The sequence below is a fragment of the Balaenoptera acutorostrata genome, chromosome 16 (genome assembly GCF_949987535.1).
Source record: "Balaenoptera acutorostrata chromosome 16, mBalAcu1.1, whole genome shotgun sequence".
NCBI classification, from domain to species: Eukaryota; Metazoa; Chordata; class Mammalia; order Artiodactyla; family Balaenopteridae; genus Balaenoptera; species Balaenoptera acutorostrata.
In genome coordinates, this window is record NC_080079.1 from 78112370 (window position 1) to 78132152 (window position 19783).

The following is a 19783-nucleotide window of genomic DNA, read 5'->3' on the forward strand; positions in this document are numbered from 1 at the left end:
CCAATTTGAACATTTATGTATATACGTGCATATGAACACATGAAATGCACAGGCAAAGCTTTACAGAAAAAACAGCACTCTGGTTAAATCTAAAGCTTGTTCTTCATTTAAAAACATCTTGTTTTGGTTGGTATGACTGTCTAGTGTCATTAAAGTTCAGCTGGATCTTGTAGCTTTGGAACTTATATCTGATAGGGAAAGGTAAGCTCCTACCAAACTAGTACAAATCAGACAAGGTAAACAAATTGTTCTTGGTCACAATAAATCAAATATATTATAGAAAATAAAAGTACTCTCTAAACAGGGCCTCATTCTTAGGAGGAATATAATTTTGCAGAGTAGATTTTTCCCTTTTTCACTCTGGAGGTGAAAAAGTAACTTTCCTTTTTTGTAAGGTAGTTTTTTCTCATAATTTTAGTACCTTTTAATACCTATTTTTAAATGGTTTGGAAGTCTTTTAAGCATAACATGTAAAGTTATTTTAAGAAATTGGAACAATTGGAAGGGGATATATTTTTAGTAAAAAAGGTATAATAATAATGAATATTAAAGTACTTTCTCCTGTACTTCTTAGAGTATGTATAAGTCAATAACATCACAGTCATCCTTAAAGACCTCTTTTTCCTACAGAAAAAAGGGCAGCCTCCTTGGCATAATGTTCTGTACCTCCCATGATGTTACCCTGATCTAATTTTATGGCTCCTGTTTAGTTTCTCTGCGACCCAGCAGTGCAATCCCTTGGTCCCTTCCTCTTTCTTAATACCCTGGAGTTGTTTCCTATGACACCTTTACTCACCTGGATCGGGGAACCCATCTGGCTTCTCAAATTTAGCTCAGGTTGTAGCTTTATAGAAGAGGGAGCCCTTAACCTGAGTTTAAAACAGTCGAGGAGGCAGAAAAGACTACAGAGGGAAGGAGTATTGTGTTCTAAGACAGAGCAGTAAGAAAGCTCAGGGCAGGGAAAGTGTGTCTGTTTGGAGCACAAGGGATTTGGGGGCGAGGCTAGAAAGGGCTGAGACTAAAGTCCTCTATGTGTGTACTAAAGTCCTCTATGTGTCCCCAAAACAACAGCACCTGTGTCATCTGGAAAATTTTTGAAATGAAACATCTCTGTATTTACCCCAGACCTACTGGATCAGAATCTTGGGGGTAGGCCCAGGGTTCTGGGTTTTAACAAGCTCTCCAGGTGATTTGTAAGCATGCTAGAATTTGAGAAGCATTCCTCTATCTCATATAAAGGAATTTGGACTCTTTTTCTATAAACAATTGGAAGATAAGAAAGGTTTTTAAGCCTGAAGATGATTTGATGAATTTTGTGTTTTAAGAAGACTCATTCACTGAAGAAGTATTTATTTAGTCCTTACTATGTGCCGGGCATTTTGCAAGGAATCTGGTATACCACGGTGCCCAAAGTACCGTAGCCCCTGCTCGACGCGTACCACAGTGTAATGGGAAATACAGACAACAAATAACTGGGAATCAAGAATTACAAATTATGGTATTTACTGAACTCGAGTTCATTCTTTAAGAACTAGATCAACTGCTAGTCCCCCCACACACAGGGGAAGGTTTTCTTGGTAGCTTTGTCCGAATTTAAGCATTCTTTCCACAGCACTTTGCTCATCTGCAGTAGCTCTTATTTTTTCCCGTTAAACTTTTCCAGGAGAACAAGAGAGCATTTTATGGACTTAGTTAAATTTACTCTTTTTTCTTTTTTTCCTTGTCGACCCTTTCTCTGCTCTATGCAGACCGCTCAAGGCGGTGGCCACCGAACGCTCCTCTACGGACATGCCATATTGCTGCGCCATTCCTACAGCGGCATGGTGAGTGCACGTGTAGCCTGCAGCCCCCCTGTGGTCATGCTGATCCGTTTGTGCATATGTGGCCAGGAGATATTTGGTAATCCCATTTCACTGATGGCTTTAACAAGCTTGGTTGTATGTTTTTTTTTTTTTAATTATTTATTTAATTTATTTATTTTTGGCTGTGTTTGGTCTTCGTTTCTGTGCGAGGGCTTTCTCTAGTTGTGGCAAGCGGGGGCCACTCTTCATCGTGGTGCGCGGGCCTCTCACTGTCGTGGCCTCTCTTGTTGCGGAGCACAGGCTCCAGACGCGCAGGCTCAGTAATGGTGGCTCACGGGCCTAGTTGCTCCGCGGCATGTGGGATCTTCCCAGACCAGGGCTCGAACCCGTGTCCCCTGCATTGGCAGGCAGATTCTCAACCACTGCGCCACCAGGGAAGCCCTGTATGTATTTTTTAATATCTTTATATCCTGCTTAGTTTTCTCACTTATAAGATGACAGTTAGCTTAGAGGACCTTTAAGGTCCTTCAGTTCTATCATTATGTGACTTCTGTTTTTCGTATCTTACTTTTGAAAGACTAGGTTTAGGAGGAGAGGGGTGTTAAGAGTCAAGTAAGAAATAGTTCTCATTTCTGATTTTATTTCAAACAGTTTATTTGTTAGAGAATTAAAGCATCCTTACTGAAAAATAGTATAAAAAACTGCCTGCGAGTCCCACCTTCAAGTCTCCACTAACTTCTTTTCCTTCTTAACTAGTTGTTCTCGTTGTTTTTCCATATCAGCTCCTCTTCACCCAGAGTTATCCATTTATCCACTGGGTTCCTCTCAGGCACAATTTACTCATTCTCATTTATATATGTATGTGTGTGTGTGTGTGTGTGTGTGTGTGTATAAAATATGTATAAAATAAAATATATAAATATTCCATTCTTTTAAAAGCTTTATTAAGTTATAAAAACACTACATATTCATTCTGTAAGATTTGGAAATTACAGAAGAAAAAAATCTTCATGATCACACCAATGAGAGAAAACTGTTGGGGGCTTTTTAAAAATTTTCAGTCTTTGCTGTTGTTAAAATTTTTTTAATATAATTGAGATCTTGTTATATAACCAAATTTATATCCAGATTTTTTTTACATATTATCACAGTATAAGTATTATCCATGTTATTAAATTTTCATCAAGTTTATTTTAGTGACTACATGATAGTCCAATACCTGGAAGTATAAAGTAATCATTTCTTTTAAGAAGGAGATAATTCCCAAAATGTGTAAACTGTTCCTGAGCAAAAACTTAAGCATAGCCTCAATATCAATACCAAAAAAAACAGAAAAAAAATCATCAGTCTTCATCATCATGAATATTGATGTGAAGAATCTGGTTAATGGAATTGAAAATTATAGGAAGAGAAGTAGAGGAAAAGTATAGATGTGATTTTCATAATGACTTAATATCATTTATGTTAATGTGCTACATCACATTAGTAGGTCAAATGAGAAAAACTGTGATCATCTTAACAGGTGCTGAAACAGGTTTTTAATAAAAATACCAATTCCTAATAAAAACTAAGCATTGATGATTATTTTCTCAATGATAAAGAAAATATTTATGTCAAATCAATGACCTCATACTTAATTGTCAAACACTGAATCCATTCTTGACAAAACTAAAAGAAAAAAAACTCCCAAGAATATGCTGTCTGACATTGTTCTGGAAATCTTGGCTGACTTAGTAAGGTATGAAATAAAGGAGAACATTTTAAGTGGCTGGATAGAAGACATATATAAAAACAACCTTTTTGCATATAGCACTCACACATCAGAACTTCATGGAAGGAATTCCACTTTCAATAGCAATCAAAACACATAAAATAGTAAATATGAGAGTCAGTTTTCAGGAGAGTACCCTCGATACATAGTAGATGGGTAAGAGGCTGAACTTGGTTGGTAGATCTGGGTTCAGGCTCACTTTCCTGTATGCTGTACAGCCTTGGATACCTTGCCGAACTTCTTTAAGCCTGTAATTGCATCTGAGAATTTTATCCATTCAGTCAGTAAATATTATTTTGCACCTCCTGTGTGCTAGATACTTTTCTGGGTGCTAGATATAGTAGTAAATAAGACCAAGTCTTTACCCTTACAGAATTTAATTAACATTTAGTGAAATAATTACAGTGTGTGCCTCACAGTTGCTGTGAACGTTAGAAAAGGAGAGAATGTACGCTAACAGTTGCAGTGCCTGGTACTGTAATATTATTGAGAAATATTACAGAAGACTTTAATAGAGATCACTAAGTTTTTACCTGGGAAATCAGTGTAATAACACTATTACTTTTTCTCAAATAAAGGCAGATATTTAATATGCTTAGATCTAAGGTCTGTAACCCTCAGGGACCACCATGGGCTGCGTGTCTTGAGGTCAGACTCATACTCCTGACGAGCTAGGAAAATGTTTGGGGACCCTTGAAGCCTTGTTTCTATAACTTTGGAAGTCAGTGGTTTGCAGTCAAGAGACAGGCTCCAGGTCAGTTGCTTTTTACATCCTCATGGCGCCGAATTCCATCTAACGTGCCAGCACATCTGTCCCCAATCCGTGCATCACCTGCCTCCTTATGCTCACAGACATCCCCTGAGCTGGGTGAACCCTATTTCATCATAGGGGTTTTCTAGGCTTCTCATTACTTGTTCCATGATTCTGGACGTCTGTGCTTGCTCAGTCCCCAGCATTGTCCCTGAGTCCTGTTTGCAGGGCTCCTGTTCTTTCCGGCGCTGCACTTGGTTGGTGTAGATGGCAGTGTATCTTGAGCTCATACCACATTCATCTTTGTGTTCTCATTCTTGCAACACTTAATGAGGATTTTGAGGTTGGGGTGGGGATAGAGGAGTTGCCCTGAAAAATTATCCTAAACTTTATGTCCAAGAATATATAGTTAGGAAAACTTAAGAGGGAGAGAAAGAAAATCAGGAGATGGTGGTGTTGGGAGAGTTCCATTCCTCCTAGGGAAACACACATTGGTATACACGTGACAAACCCTCACTGCAGTGAAGCGACAGGCTGCACACACACCCCGTTTGAAATTCAATTCTGGATAAATTTCAGAGAGTTAAAATTTTAAAAATGAAAACAAAACGAGAAAATAAAAGTGAATAGTGTTCAAATTTCTGCTTGGGAGAAAGATTTCCAACTGACAGATGAGGTTGTCCTTTTGCTTATGATCGTGAATATCAGATGAAGTGAGAGATGTACAGACGTATCCCCAATTACTTGTCTTCTTTTACCGACAGGACATATTTCTGTAGTCTTTTTGTGAGGGGGGAAAAAAACCACATTTCCTCTACAGCATTGTTCCTCATTTAGGCTGTGTACGTGCTCAGAACTATACTTGGAATGGACAGTAAATGTTGAGTGACAGCTACTGATTCTGTGTCTTTTAGTATCTGTGCTGCCTCTCCACCTCTCGGTCTTCAACTGATAAACTGGCCTTTGATGTTGGCTTGCAAGAGGACACAACAGGTGAGCACCTTGGTCCGTGATGAAGCCGCACTCAGATCGTGGCAGGGCTTGGACTGGGAGATGTATTGAGACACGATGGAAGATACGCTGGTTGAATATTCTTAGGGACGGATTCAGGAAGAAAACAAATGACTGACTAGGAAAGGTTTTAATAGAAGGAGGAAATGTACATTGTTTCTACTGGTGGGTCATCCCCACATAATTAGCTTGATGTGCAAACTAGACTTCAAACCTTATTCTTTTGTTGGAGTTGGGTAGGAAAACAGTACTTCTGACATGCTCTGCTGATTGTTAACTGTATTACTGTGCTCTGATTAGTTTGTAAAGTAGTATTAATGCATATCTTTTCTACCTTTCAACTTTCATCTTAAAATATTTTTAAGTGTACACATGTTACATTGTCAATGTCAACATTCAAACAAAAAAGTAGAAAATGAAAGCCTCCTTCATTTCCCTGTCCACAGGTCATCATACTCCATATCTACGTATTTACAGATTTTTGGAACAAAAAACATATATTAACACATTTATACTTTTGGAGACTCCAGATAGGAAAGTATAGGCTTTATTTGTGTTTCTATTCTCAATGCTTTGAGAACTTTACTCTTTATACACCTCTATACAATTTGATGGCTTTATCTTTTACAATGAGCATGCCCGATTTTGGAATTAAAAATAAATAAAAGACCAACTAGAAGAAAGAATGGAAGGAAATAGAAATTAAAAATAAATAAAAGACCAACTAGAAAAAAGAATGGAAGGAAATAGAAATTAAAAATAAATAAAAGACCAACTAGAAAAAAGAATGGAAGGAAATAGAAATTAAAAATAAATAAAAGACCAACTAGAAAAAAGAATGGAAGGAAATAGACCGACTCATTAAGTTGTTGCTTTTATGGGTGGGATCAAGCTCACACATGCCCTCCTTTTTAAAATACTTTCCCATACTCTAAAAGTTTCACTGATAACAAATGGATAAAAATAAAGTTCTGTTTACCAACCTAATTAACTTTTTAATGGACTAGCACATCACCTTGTACAAGAAATTCCAAGAATCCCAGACACCAAAAAGATAAATGTATTCTTCTCATGTTTATTTCATTTTCTATAGGCTCCATCATTCCTCTGTATTTTGGCTAGTTTTTTTTAGTTTTCTCATTGTAATTAATTTACTTCAGCACATAGTTACATGAAAAATAGTCTTCAATTCTCTCTCTCAAAAGAAGTAAAAGACATGCACGGTCTATAACTTGTTTTCATGCGTTGAGATGATTATATAATAGTGAGACCCACCAAACAAGGCAGTCTTTCACCCTACACCCTTACGCTACTCTCTTTTCCCCATAGGTCTCTACTTCTTCTGAATTACTGAACTATTTACTATATTTATCATTTCTTGTGTGCCTGCCTTGATCAGAATGAAACGCACACGGCAGATAATTTTGTCTTCCTTATTTGTTGAGGTATCCCCAGCTACTAAAGCAATGATTGACAAATAGTGTGTGCTTTATCAATGTTTGAGTGAATGAATGAAAAACTCCCTACAACTCTAAAAATGTGAGTTGAGTGGATGAAGATAAGGAATTCTGCAACATGACATTCAAGTAAGAATATGGTTTGTGTAAGAAAAGCAGCTCAGGGCATAGATTACATATTGCCTGTTAAGTATGCTTAAGAAGTGTTATTTGCTGATTCATTTACTCATTTATGCAAAATGAGTTGTTATTGAATGCCTGCAAAATGCTAGTAGGAGCTGGGGAAACCCCAGTAAACAAAACATACAAATGCTCTGCTATCATAGAGTTTACATTTTGGCATTGGGCAATTAGTAAAGAAGCAAAAAAAAATAAGTTTTGTGGAGAAATAATAAAGCTGGGCACAGAGAATGATAATTATTAGATAACAGATATCACTAAAACTACTCCCATTTTGCGGTAGAACTTAAAGGTTGCAAAAGGAACTGTGAACACATTGAAGAATTGTGTGCTTATGTTTATATCCTAGGTGATGAGACTGAAGTATGAAGTATGGTTATATGGTTCATGAGGCTTATGCTTGACTTGTTCTAGAAGAAATTATTTGATTTTATGTATACCCAGATATTTCTATAATGTATCCCAGAAAATTCTGTAGGATTCTCTACTGTTTTACTCCTAGATTAATAGAAACTACCACATTTTAAAATAACAACATATTGTAAATAAGGCACAGTGTGGGAAGCATGCAGTCTTAGCCGGAGGTAACTCCTGGAGGAGACAGTATGTCTCTCAGAAAAAGCAAAGCCCTTACCTTGGAATACACTCTTTTTCCCAGGCCTGAGGAATGTAAAAGAGATTAGCAAAGCTATCTCCAGCCAGGAGACCTCAGGGAACTGAGAGTCCTGGTTGTTCCCTATGGCTGGGGGCTGTGTGTGAGCCTGGTTAAGGGAAGATAATGTTCAAGGATAGTTGTAAACTTGTTGACTCCCGTGGTAGTGACTGAACTGAGACAATAAGCAATTCCATGGGATTATTGTCTAATAATGAGTTCCTCTTCTGTCTATATAAGAGGCAGTAGATTCTAAATAAAGTGCCTAGCAACCATCAGTTGTCTTGGTCCTTCTGACCCCATACTCACGGTGCTATTCAGTCCCTTACCCCTCTCCGTCGGGACCTGGAAGACCCCCTGCGGTGGCTGGACCATCACAGCACAGGATAGTAAAACTTAGGGGACAATATTTGTACCTATTTTGCATCAGCACCCCCCAAAAAAGTAGAGGTTTTTTTAATTGTTATAATGCAACCGTCGTGTCACAAAAACCCAAATCCTTTTGCAAATCAAGTGGCAAAACAACTAGATGTTAATAGGAGAGAGCAATGTGAGGAGTGTAACAACATGTGATTGTGGAAGGAGCGAAGTTGGATCAGCGTGGCTGGTGAAATTGGCCTTGTCTTAGCGTGAACAAACATCCTTTTAAAGCAATTCCTAGTGGGGGAAAGAGACACCAAACTTCCCCTAATGTCACAGCCAGTTTCTATGAGAAGAGTCTTTGCATATCAGTATGTCTTCCTCCCTCCCTCTCTCCCTCTTTCTTTCTTCCCCTTTCTTTCCTTTCTTTCGAATTTTTATTGGGGTGTAGTTGATTCACAATGTTCTGTTAGTTTCTGCTGTACAGCAAAGTGAATCAGTTATACCTATACCCACTATTTTTTTAGACTCTAAGCTAATTTGGCCTAATTCTTTTGATTTTCATGGTTTAAGAGATGAATTTGCATTCTATTTCAAATTTCTGATGTTTGTGTGAATAGGACAGTTTCATTTTAAGAAGACTGATCTTGAAGACTTCATTTCCCTCTTGTATTTTGGAGTCACTGGCAAAGAACATCGAGTCTGAAACTGAGGCATTTCTTTGTGTTTCACATTTCAATCATTGTGCAGGTGAAGCTTGTTGGTGGACCATCCATCCTGCCTCCAAGCAGCGCTCAGAAGGAGAAAAAGTACGGGTTGGAGATGACCTCATCTTAGTTAGTGTGTCCTCCGAAAGGTACTTGGTAAGTGTGCAAAGTCGGATCATGTAGTTGGTGATATGATAAGTGACAGGTCAATAGAATGATCTTTTTAAAGCTGAAATTGCAAATTATCTAGGAAAATTGCTTAGAAACAAGCCTGTATCTCTATTTGATGAATTATACATAACTCCCTAAGTAGAAGAATGATATGACATGTGTGGAAGTGTGGCTTACCAGGATTATTTAGACAGGCGTCCCTCGTGCCCTTGATATGTATGTTCGTGACATCGATAGTGCCTGTTCTTGGATTATTTTATTAACAGCATGTAAATGCAGTCCAATCAGGAATTTGGAATTCCATGGACTTTATTTTGCGCCCAATGAGAAGGCTATATTAATGAGGCTGTGATTACCTATTTTGATATTTATGAAAGCAGATTATTATGTGAGAAACACTTGTCGTGCTAAGAAAGGAGAAATAAGCAAAATAAAAAAACAGTTTAATTCCCTCACTGACATTGCATTGTTTCAAAGGGAAAGGGTTGGAAATGGGAGATTGAAGAAAGAAGTTTGTGCTTAATCATTGAAGGTATTTTTTACTTTTGTGGTGAGGCCAATATCTATTTAACTTCTGTAGTAAATTATATTTTTGCTAAAGAATAATCATATGCAGAATTTCACAGAATATTGAAATCAGTGGAAGTGTGAAGGGTGTCAGTGAAAATATTCTTTTTATTTTAAGGTTGAGAAAGCAAACAAATATAAGATATGGTATTATAAACTTTACATGAATATCCACATTAAAAAAATCCCAGACATCATAGTGGATGATAATTGAAACAAAAATCAGAAATAGAACATCATTGCAGTTAAGCTCGTGCTAGTTTATAGAAAGTGTATTCCTACTGCCTTAAATCAACATATTATTTGTGTGTAATTGATTTAGAATTAAGTAAGTAGGTGGTATCCTTGGGCTCTGTGAACGTGGAAATAAGGTGGGTCTGGGGGTGCTTCAAGTCAGTTTTTGCTTACCAACACAATTAGTTCCAATTTTGAAACATTTCTAGGAAGAAGGGTGTGGTTTTACTTGCTTTGAGGGAAGAGTAATGATGAAGACAGGGAAGTGGTGAAACAGGGCCTTGTGTAACTGACAGGAACTATTAAATTAAATGGAGCATCTAATGGTGCAGAGCTAAAGGGAGGCCTGGAGCATCTCTGTCCTCTTGTCTCTTAAGCAGTGTAGGTGGAAACAGGCACCACGCACATTTCTAGGACAATCCAAGGTGTCAGCTCGTCAAATAAGCATTTATTGAGCCCTTGCTGTGTGCCTGTGCTGTATATGTGAAGGTGATGTATTTTGATCAGGAGATAGACATTTCGAGTTGTAGTTTTACTTGGAAACCAATAGCAGTAATAAAAATAATTCATGCATGCTTCTTAGTATATAAAGTCTACACATATCTTATTTTGATTTGGACATAACTTGCATGTTTTTGCTGTATCACTTGTTCTTTCCACTACACAGCAGAGTTTATTTGACAGGATGGTATCATTATACACAGAAGGAGGAGAAAATTCAGAATCTCACTGAGGCCAGGGCTTATAGCATCAATTCTACCAGCAAGTTCCTGAGTCACTTAATTCCCTGAATTCTGGCTTCCGCACTTGCAAAATGGTGATGATTCTCCCTAGCCACCACTGTTACTGTGATGAAGCAATGAGATGATGGATTTTGAAGATGCTTTGAATTAAAGAACACTATACAAACAATGGCAGTAATTGTAATGCCTGAGGTTCCCCTTCTGTTACTTTGGGAAATAAGTAAACCTCATGATTAATTACATTCACAGATAATTTTCAAGCTACATTTTAGCCAACTTATTTAAGTTCCTTTTCTTATAACCTTTTATATAGAGCTCCAGATAGTTGGCCAACCAGACTGTTAAAATTTCACTTTGATTTGATGACGAAGTCAGTGAGTTTAGTGATCATCTGTATAGACCTAGCATATAGTAGAAACCACAGGAATGACCAAGGACAGATTACACATGGTTTCCACCCTCAAAAAAATAGTGGAAAAAAACAAACCAAACCCATGGAACTGTAGGAGAGTATCATAAGACAGTAACTAAGTGTTAGGGTTTAGGTTAGAGGTGCTGAAGGATGTTTCTATGGGTGTAGGGATAGTTAATTATTACCTCACATTTCCACTGTGAGTAATTAGTAGTGAGAATATACAGTATTATGTTCATGGATTCAAGGACCTACATGGTACTTAGTGAGAAGGATCTGGAGGAAGTGAAGGGGCAAAAAGCAAGGCAGTAAAAGACATTGGACTAAACAGCGGCAGCTGGAATAATCCTCGTACTGAAGCTGAATAACTGAAAATTGGTCATACACACACACACACACACACACACACACACACTCTCTCTCTCTCTCTCTCTCTCTCTCTCTCTCTCTCTCTCTCTCTCTTGTTTATTGGTACGGAGCCTGCTAAGCATGAGCCTGGGCCAATCGTATAACCTCTTCAAACCCTCAGTTTCTTCATCTGCAGTATGGGGGTAATAGCCTAGTTCACAGGGATATTAAGAGGATTGAATGCTTAATCCAGACAAGACTCTTAGCTCTATGAATGGCACATATAAAAATTGCTTAGTGAGTTGTTATCACTATTTACCCGGGAGATTTGTGCCTAGTAAGAACTGTAGATATTTAACCAGAAGAGAAGAAAGTTGGGAAGTGAGAAGTGAAGAGGCAATTACAGTTGATTTTAAATAAAGGGCTATCATGTGAAAGCCAGATTCATATTCTGAGAAGATGCTGACATGGTTAAAATAAATAAGAAATATGGCTGAAAACACATCCGTTAAAACTAACTACTAAAAATAAACATGTCCTGTCATTGACTTTGTAACTTTTCATTTGTTAGTGTCTATTGGCCTTTGATCTAATTTTTCTTCACGAACAGTGATGGTTAAGCTACGGTTGAACTATCTAATTGTGCGTTTGCTGCTCTAATCAAGCTGACAACTATTGGGATGCTAAATTGATTAAAACGGATTGAAGGATTGATTTTCACTCTGTCCTCGGCGGAGGTGTCCTGCGGACTGTGCTGGGCTCCGGAAGCCCAGGCTCCACCTAGGATGCTCGGCCCTTTTCTGCTTTATGTGATGAACCTTGTACATGATTTCTCAGCAATAAAGGGTTTCATCTCCAGAAAAGGTTGTAAGCCACTCATGCAAATAATGTCTTTTCTAATCTTGCTGTTTCATATTCTAATATGAAATGATATTCTAATCCTCTTTTCAGGAATATCTAAGAGGAAGAAAACTTCCTTTGACCCATTGGAACGACTCATTTTTTTTCTTTTAAAGGAGGCTTTATCAAAGCAGCTTAAATATAAGAGAAAGATACAATTTAAAAGAGAGGAAATATGGTCAAATAGGTATTACTGTGAATCTCTTTCAAACTAAACAAAATAAGGTAAAGCACGCAAAATAATTTTTACTTGTGTTAGAAAGATATAAAAATCACCATGGTATGCGCAAGAGTTTTCAACCCATGGATTGGATTGCTCTCATTTGAAACATTGATTTTTGAATAATTTTCTCTGTCACCTATAGAAACGGACAGATTTTCAAAAAATTTTTATTGGAGTATAGTTAATTTACAGTGTTGTGTTAGTTTCAGGTGTATAGCATAGTGAATCAGTTATACATATACATATATCCACTCTTTTTTAGATTCTTTTCCCATATAAGTTATTACAGAGTATTGAGTAGAGTTCCCTGTGGTATACAGTAGCAGACAGATTTTTAAAACCCATGAAAACATTACCAAACAACTGTCTAAAAATAAATTAGGAAAAGCAGAACCCCACAATCTAAAAAGTGATGAAAAATGCTTAAAAGAAAGCTATTCTAGGGCTCATAAAAATTTACTTCTCTCATACCCACCTCTGAATTTCCAATAAATGCTAGGTGTTCTGATTGCATAGTAAGTTACTGAACTCCCTCAAGTTGCTTAAAAATATTGATAGCTAAAAAGACAGTGATCATAAATATTTTCAAGCTCTTCATCGTATCAACCAATTTATTTTTTATTTATTTACCTTGAGCCTTTTTTTTTTTTTCTCTCCGTGGCTCAGGTGATGGAATCATAGACTGTTGCATTTGGAAAGAGCATCTATTCTGTCTCCCTCGTTTTTTTCTCAGAATAAAAAAATGAAGTCTGAGGGGTGATATATCTTGTTTACTTGTGTTCCCTGTCACTGGAGGATCATTTTTCTAGTGTGTTGCATCTCCAGGGCCAAGTGCCTGACACTTAATAAGAGAGAAATAAATGAGTGAATAAATGCATCAGATAAGGGTTGAATTCGGATATTCTTAGGAATTCTTGTGCCTTGGACCTTTTGGACAGTCGGAGAAAGCTTACTGACTCTTTGTTTCATTATCTTTTAAAATGCATAAAATACATACACTGGATTACAAAGGGAACTAAAAGTATCAAAGTGGAGTCCAGGTTGAGAACTCCTGGGAGGTGATTTATAATATCTTTTCTATTCCTGAGATTTCGTGCTTCTATCATATAAAGACTTGTTACTCAAAATATGCTTCTTGAACCAGTGGCCTTGGTTGGCCCCCCTTCACACCTCCTGGATTCAAATTTGCCTTTTTTGGACAAGATCCTCAGATGATTTGTGTGTCCATGAGAACTTGAGAGTCACTCACATGAGAATCAAGGTGATAGGAGAGAGCAGATCACTCCCCAAAGCACCTGCAGTGCTCCTGGTGGGTGTGTAAATTTTAGAGCAGTTACATATTTCAGCCTAAGGCCAACTTTGCTTTCAACCTCTGACAACATCTGTTCTGGCTTTAAGGATAACCCATCTTAGTGTCAGTAACTGAAATTGTTACTGCATTTTGAATATTTAATATCACAAGCCTGTGTGGTTCTTACTCAGATTTCCCTTTGTTGCTTAAGTGGCAAAATTAAATAGAAGCATCCAAAATAGTTATGCCTAGAGAATATTTTCTTGAGAAGAGTGGACATGATTTAGGTAACTTTAAATGGTATAATATGATCTTAAAGACATTTTTTTTTTACTTTCTCCAACAGACTGAAATTTTCCTTTTTTTATGGTTATATTTATTGTGTACCTTTAGGCTTAGATATGATTTGAAGATTACATTTTCGTCCTCCCCCCCGCATTGTTTTTTCACTGCAGTAGCTCCTTATTGCCTATAAGGTCCTTGATCTGACACCTGCTTTGTCTGCAGACCTATCTCTCAGTCTCTTTCTAAGTATATGCTGTAAGCCCCAAAGATGAAACTCTCTGCTGTGCTGTGTGTTCCCGTATCTCTGCCCCTTTGGGTACCATTTCCCTTATTAGAGCCTACAGCACCAAAAAAGCCCAGGCCACTTCCAATTACGAGGTTTCTGGTGTATTAAGAATGAAAATCTCCAAACTAGTTTATAAAAGTTTTGGTATTTTAAAAAACATTTACACTTAGTGCATTAACATTATTAATACACTTACCCAAATTCAGTGTAGGTACAGACTTTTGGAGACAGCATCTCTAAGTATATAAATGTGAGGCTCAGGCCAGATGATCTTACTGGCTCTTCAAATGCCTCATCCCACATAGAACCCTGTCTCTGCTGTGGAAATACCACCTGTCCTCAAGGCCCAGGACAAGGAACTCTGTTCCAGTTAAGCTGGTCCAAGTGTTCTTTTCTGTCAGTTCCAGTAGCACTTTGATTACAATTCAGCTAACATTTTCAAAACACTGACTCACAGCATTTTGTGGGTATATTTTACTTTCCTTTCTAGCTTACAAGCACCCTCATGGTGGAGAATGTGTTCTATTAATGTTTAGCACAATGCTTTACACATAGTATATTCAGTGAACAAGGATGAATGAACAAATCTATTTATCCTAATATGGCATGAGCTTTCACTTGAATTCAAAAGTAAAAATATAAGCATTGGTATTTTGAATCGTCTTCTGATGGTTTGATAAAATCCATATGGTTTTACAGGTTTCTTTTTTTGGTGTGTATGTGCTGTTATTTTGGCTCAGGTCATTGAAATAGGAACATTTATGGACTAACTTAAAATATTTTTTTCAAGGTTACGCTACTTTGATTTTAAAGGTTTGGTTCGCTTCTGCACATACTTCTTTATTGAGTAACCCTGCTAGATGCTAGGGATACAGTTGTGAGCCTGTGTCAGATAGCTTACAAGAGGAAGAATGAAAAATACACTAAATGATCACATTGTGATGAGGGCCGTGAAGGAAAATATATTTTTCTTGTTTGTGGAAGCAGACCGCATATGATTTATTTGTAAATAGTTAAAGAATTTTAATATATTAGGGAAGAAATTAATTCAGTAGACATCTTAGCTGGATTTTTGCATAAGAATGACAGGTCCAGGTAGAAAGGAGGTTGTAAAAAGGCAGAGAGCTGGTTGAGATGGGAGAGGGGTAAGAGCAGGTTATTGCTAAATCTGATGCCTCCACTTTTAATCTTATTGATTGGAAAATTGCTGATAATTACATATATGTCAAATGTCACAAATTTCTTGGGTTTTGTTTTTAAGAGAAAGAAAACGAAATGCCTACCTTTGCTGGTGACTTGAGATTAGTATATTTAGGCAGAAGAGACCTTTGGATGTTGAAAGGCTTGTGGCATATACCAGTGTGACTGTATGCTGTGACTGCTGTTTGTCTAACTAGGAAGGTCAGATATCTGGGAAAGTTCTAGTACAATTGAAGTCTTTAAGAGCTTAGGCTGTCATCAGCATTGGAAAGTGTTGCAGGAACATTATAGGAATATTGGTGATGTTTACTCAGATGACTCCAAGAAAAAAGGTGGTTGTTCTTTGCATGTTTGAAATTCTAGCAGCAGCCAGGTAATGGTTAATGAAATAAGCAAGTCATTTGTCTGTACTCATAATTTTGTTTTTCTTTACTTATCATTTCAGAACTCATCAATTATGGCTCTCAAGATGTGAAATATGATGTTCTTTTAATACATTTGACTTAAGAGGGAACATCTGAAATTTGTAATGTCTGCATTTTGAAGGACATGTGTTGTCTTGGTTTTTGATACCTATTAGGAAATATTGCCCTCTAATGGCTGTTACATCAGATTGTAGATAAAAGTTCCTAAAGGACCCCATGAAACTAACACATTAGTCCAGTAGGTTTAACCTACTTCATTGTCAACACACTGTCACAGTGTGATATGTAAAAGCTTAATTATAATTTTAATGGTAAGGGCCTACTGTCTGTACAAATTTGCCCATCAATAAGCCTTTAAAACAAAATAGTCTGTTTTCACAAATTTATTTTATTTGTGTTTTCGGATTAGTGACTTAAGTAGTAACTCTTAGAAGGAAGCTGAAAAATACCTAAAGTCAAATATAAACTCTAATTTTTTTCCTACTAGTCTCTTCATTTTTGAGTGACGGGATTGCAACAGAGGCTCTCTGTGGACATTCCCACGTTGGCAGCGTTCAGTTTGAGTTGCCAGAAGCACTTCCGTGTTGAGACTTATCCAGAGCCTGTAGTGATGCCTTCTTTTGCTTCTAATGCAGCACTTGTCTTATGGCAACGGCAGCTTGCACGTGGACGCCGCTTTCCAGCAGACCCTCTGGAGCGTGGCCCCAATCAGCTCAGGAAGTGAAGCAGCCCAAGGTAAGAACTCCACTTCCATTAGGGGGCTGGTCCCTGATGCAGAGTTGACAGTCATCTTTGGGTTTGTGATAACGAGTAAATTAATTAGAGCTGTTTGTGTCAAAATATTCTGTAATGCAGACACATGACATTTAAGAAACTCATTTGAATTGCTATTTAAAAGTGAAGTTTGTGTTAAGGTTTATCTCCTCTTATTTTTATGCTATCGTCAGCTTTAGCTTATTTTTGTGTGTGTTTTACATGCTAGCTTTCTAGGGGTTATTTTCTCCAGTGTTTTGGCCTCAGGGTATTGCTTAGTTAGGCAACTGTCAAGATTTCTCATCTTCCAGGGTGCGTGACTTAGAACTGGATCACAGCAGTGCTTGCACATCAGGGTTTTTCCAGGAAATATCTGTGTGTTCTGGTTGTTCTCACTTATGTAAGTTCAAATCTGAGCCTATCCAGGCTTGCATGTTCAGTGGACGGTTTTATGAGGCTGAGGTCATGTATAATAGTGGGAACGTCACTAACTGTGGCACTTGGGAACCCAGGGCTCAGAGGTGGCAGGCAGGTAGCACCATCCATCTCTGTGATTTTGGCCAGGTACTTAAGCCTTGCTGGACTTCTGTGTCTCTGTCTATGAAAATAGGAGATTGGAGCCGATGATCTGTTCAGCTGTCAACATCTGATGACGACAGTTCACATGTGACTGCATTTCAATCCTTTAGGGTATCTGATTGGTGGTGACGTCCTCAGGTTGCTTCACGGACACATGGATGAATGCCTCACGGTCCCTTCAGGAGAACACGGTGAAGAGCAGCGAAGGTTGGTACCTGAGCCCAGCGCCTTGAGCCTTGCGTTTTCTTGTTTTGATATAAGTTTTGTAAATTAAGGTTTTGTCTGTTCAGGCCATTAGCATAAGAGAAAGTGGGCCACTGTCATTCATCTGTCTACTGAAGTGATCCATTGCTGGCCTCCTCTGAAGTTTTTTTCTCACATACGGTTTTGACTACCTATGAATAGAGTTGCAGAAAATTCTTGTATAATTAAAACATGGTGAGAAGCAGTGAATACAATAACCTGAGTGGGAGGAATGAACACATTCACCTACTTAAAACTTCGTGAAACGTTCATTCGTTTTGATGAATCCCCTTTCTGGAATGTTTAGTCTCCAGTTCAGTTTCAGACTTCTCAAATTGCCCAAAGGTTTAGGACCTTTTTCTGTTACCTCCCATTTACTGAGATAGATAATAAAATTGAGCATTTTCCCTAATATTTTATGTGATTTTAATACCTCTCTTATGTTAATATTATTTGGCATTGGGCCAAGATGTCAGTAGCCTGGATCACGGGGAAAAGTGCACAAATAATACAAAACCATAAAAATATTGAGAGTGATTTGAATGTTCCATTTTGCCTCACAAATTAATGGATGAATATGGTAAGTGGAATGCATAAATAAGCGATTATTGTGAGAGAAGGCATGATCCGGGTGATTTATTACGTGGCTTTAAGTCTTTTAATGGAGGTTTCTCGTAATATTAGCATATCACTTAGGTAACTATTATTGATAAATATTTATTTTTGTAATTTAAAGAAAGATACAGAGGACATTTAGAAAGTTAATACTTCTTTAATTAGCTGTTTAACCTTGGGAAAAGTCACTCTGAGACCTGGGTACTAGTCTTACCTCTCCCAGGTAGACCTAGCTTATGGTGAAGCATGAAATGCAGAGCCTAGAAAAATTCCCTAAACGAAAAGTGCTGCTTTTAGTAGGTTAGGAAGAAGATGTTAATGGTGTGTTGATAGGGTTTATATAAAAGATGAGAGGGAATTCAAAAGACGGTTTATTTGAGGAATTAATTCCAAACAGAAGACTCAGAGGGATGCAGTGTATACTGGGAATTGCAGTTATTCCAGAGTGATGAGGGGCAGGATAGAAGAAGCATGGAAACTAGACAGGAGGGAGTAGTTTGGTCAGCTTTTGAAGGCTCCTTAGTGCCATTCCCACGGGTTGGCTTTTACCCTGAGATAGTTGGGAAGGGGTGTGTGGGGAGGGGGGTGACGTGGTCAGATCTCTTTGAAAAGAGTATCTCTGATGAACAAGAAGAACTTAGATCGGAGGTGGAGAGATTCTGGAGCAGGGAAACCAACTTGGAGAAGTCTGATGAAGTCATTCATGTGAGAGAAAAGGAGAAGCTTATCCTGGAGAGTGGCCATTAGAATAGGACAGCCTGGCCCAGAAACATTTCAGGTCAGATTGACTCGTTTAAGGATGAACTCTATGTGGTCGGTGAGAGAATGTATCAGATTTAAGGTTGAGAAACTCCCTAGAGTTTCTGACTCTAGGGAAGAGAGATGGTGTTAAAGGTTGTAGGAGATGTACAAATTTGATACAAAGGACTGAGTGAGATTTTGGACACTGGTGAGTGCAGAGGATCTTTGAGAAATAAAATAAAGGGTGTATGGGAAATTGGAATTTTTGAGTCTTTAACGTAGACAAAGCTTGGGTTGAATATAAATCACAAGTGCACAGGGGGTAGTTGAAAGAATGGGAGCCCTAGGTAGAGAGGGAGGAACAGTGAGTAGCGTGTTATGTTTAGCAACTTGAGCATTGCTTTAAAAGGCTGCAAAGCCTTGGAATAGACTAACTAGAGAGGAGGCTGAGGATGGAATCCTAGATAAGGCTGATATTTAGGACACTGACAGGTGAAGAAAAGGCACAAGAGAGGCAGAATGGTAGTTAAATGGAGAGCCAGGGAAGTTAGTTATGGAACCCAAAGGAGGCTTGGGGTGTAGATATGTTCAATGATATAATATCATCATAGAGACTTAGGAGCAAAAAGAGGCTGTGTCATAGTCTTTTGGATCGTTAGTCTCTGACTTGTTAAACGAAACACTTGAAACGAAGTGATTCTTTGAGCCCGTCTGCTCTTTCTACAGACACTGTAGAGATTTGTAATTAAGAGAATGGGCTGTAGACCTGGGTTTGGGCCTCGCCTCTGCCACTAATAGTTGTGTGACTTGTGTGACTTAATTTCTTTAAACATGATTTTTCTCCTCTGTGAAATGCGGCTTAAATGTTAGCTGTTACTTCATGGGATTGTTGTGAAGGTTCAGTAGGAAAATGCACGTAAAACCTTGATGCATATTAAGAGATCAACAAATGTATTATTGTTATTGTTATTTTATCACTACTGTTTAGACAGAAGAGCAGCATTTAGTCAGATATGGAAACATTTGAGGGACCCTGGGCATGCGGGTTAAAGTATGGTAGAGCGTAGATTTTAGGG

General features: G+C 37.9%; 1 protein-coding gene across 7 annotated transcripts in view; it reads left to right on the forward strand.

Annotated features, from left to right (window-relative positions):
• The first annotated feature begins 1727 nt into the window (after positions 1–1727).
• The window catches only part of RYR2 (ryanodine receptor 2), a 429286-nt gene continuing 411230 nt past the window's right edge, over positions 1728–19783 (forward strand). For all 7 annotated transcript variants that reach the window (XM_057530902.1, XM_057530903.1, XM_057530904.1 and 4 more), the window contains exons 1-5: positions 1728–1823; positions 5239–5317; positions 8735–8847; positions 16412–16511; positions 17219–17315. In XM_057530902.1, coding sequence (XP_057386885.1) covers positions 1743–1823; positions 5239–5317; positions 8735–8847; positions 16412–16511; positions 17219–17315 — 470 coding nt within the window. In that variant the 5' untranslated portion in view covers positions 1728–1742. The remainder of the gene's footprint in view (positions 1824–5238; positions 5318–8734; positions 8848–16411; positions 16512–17218; positions 17316–19783) is intronic.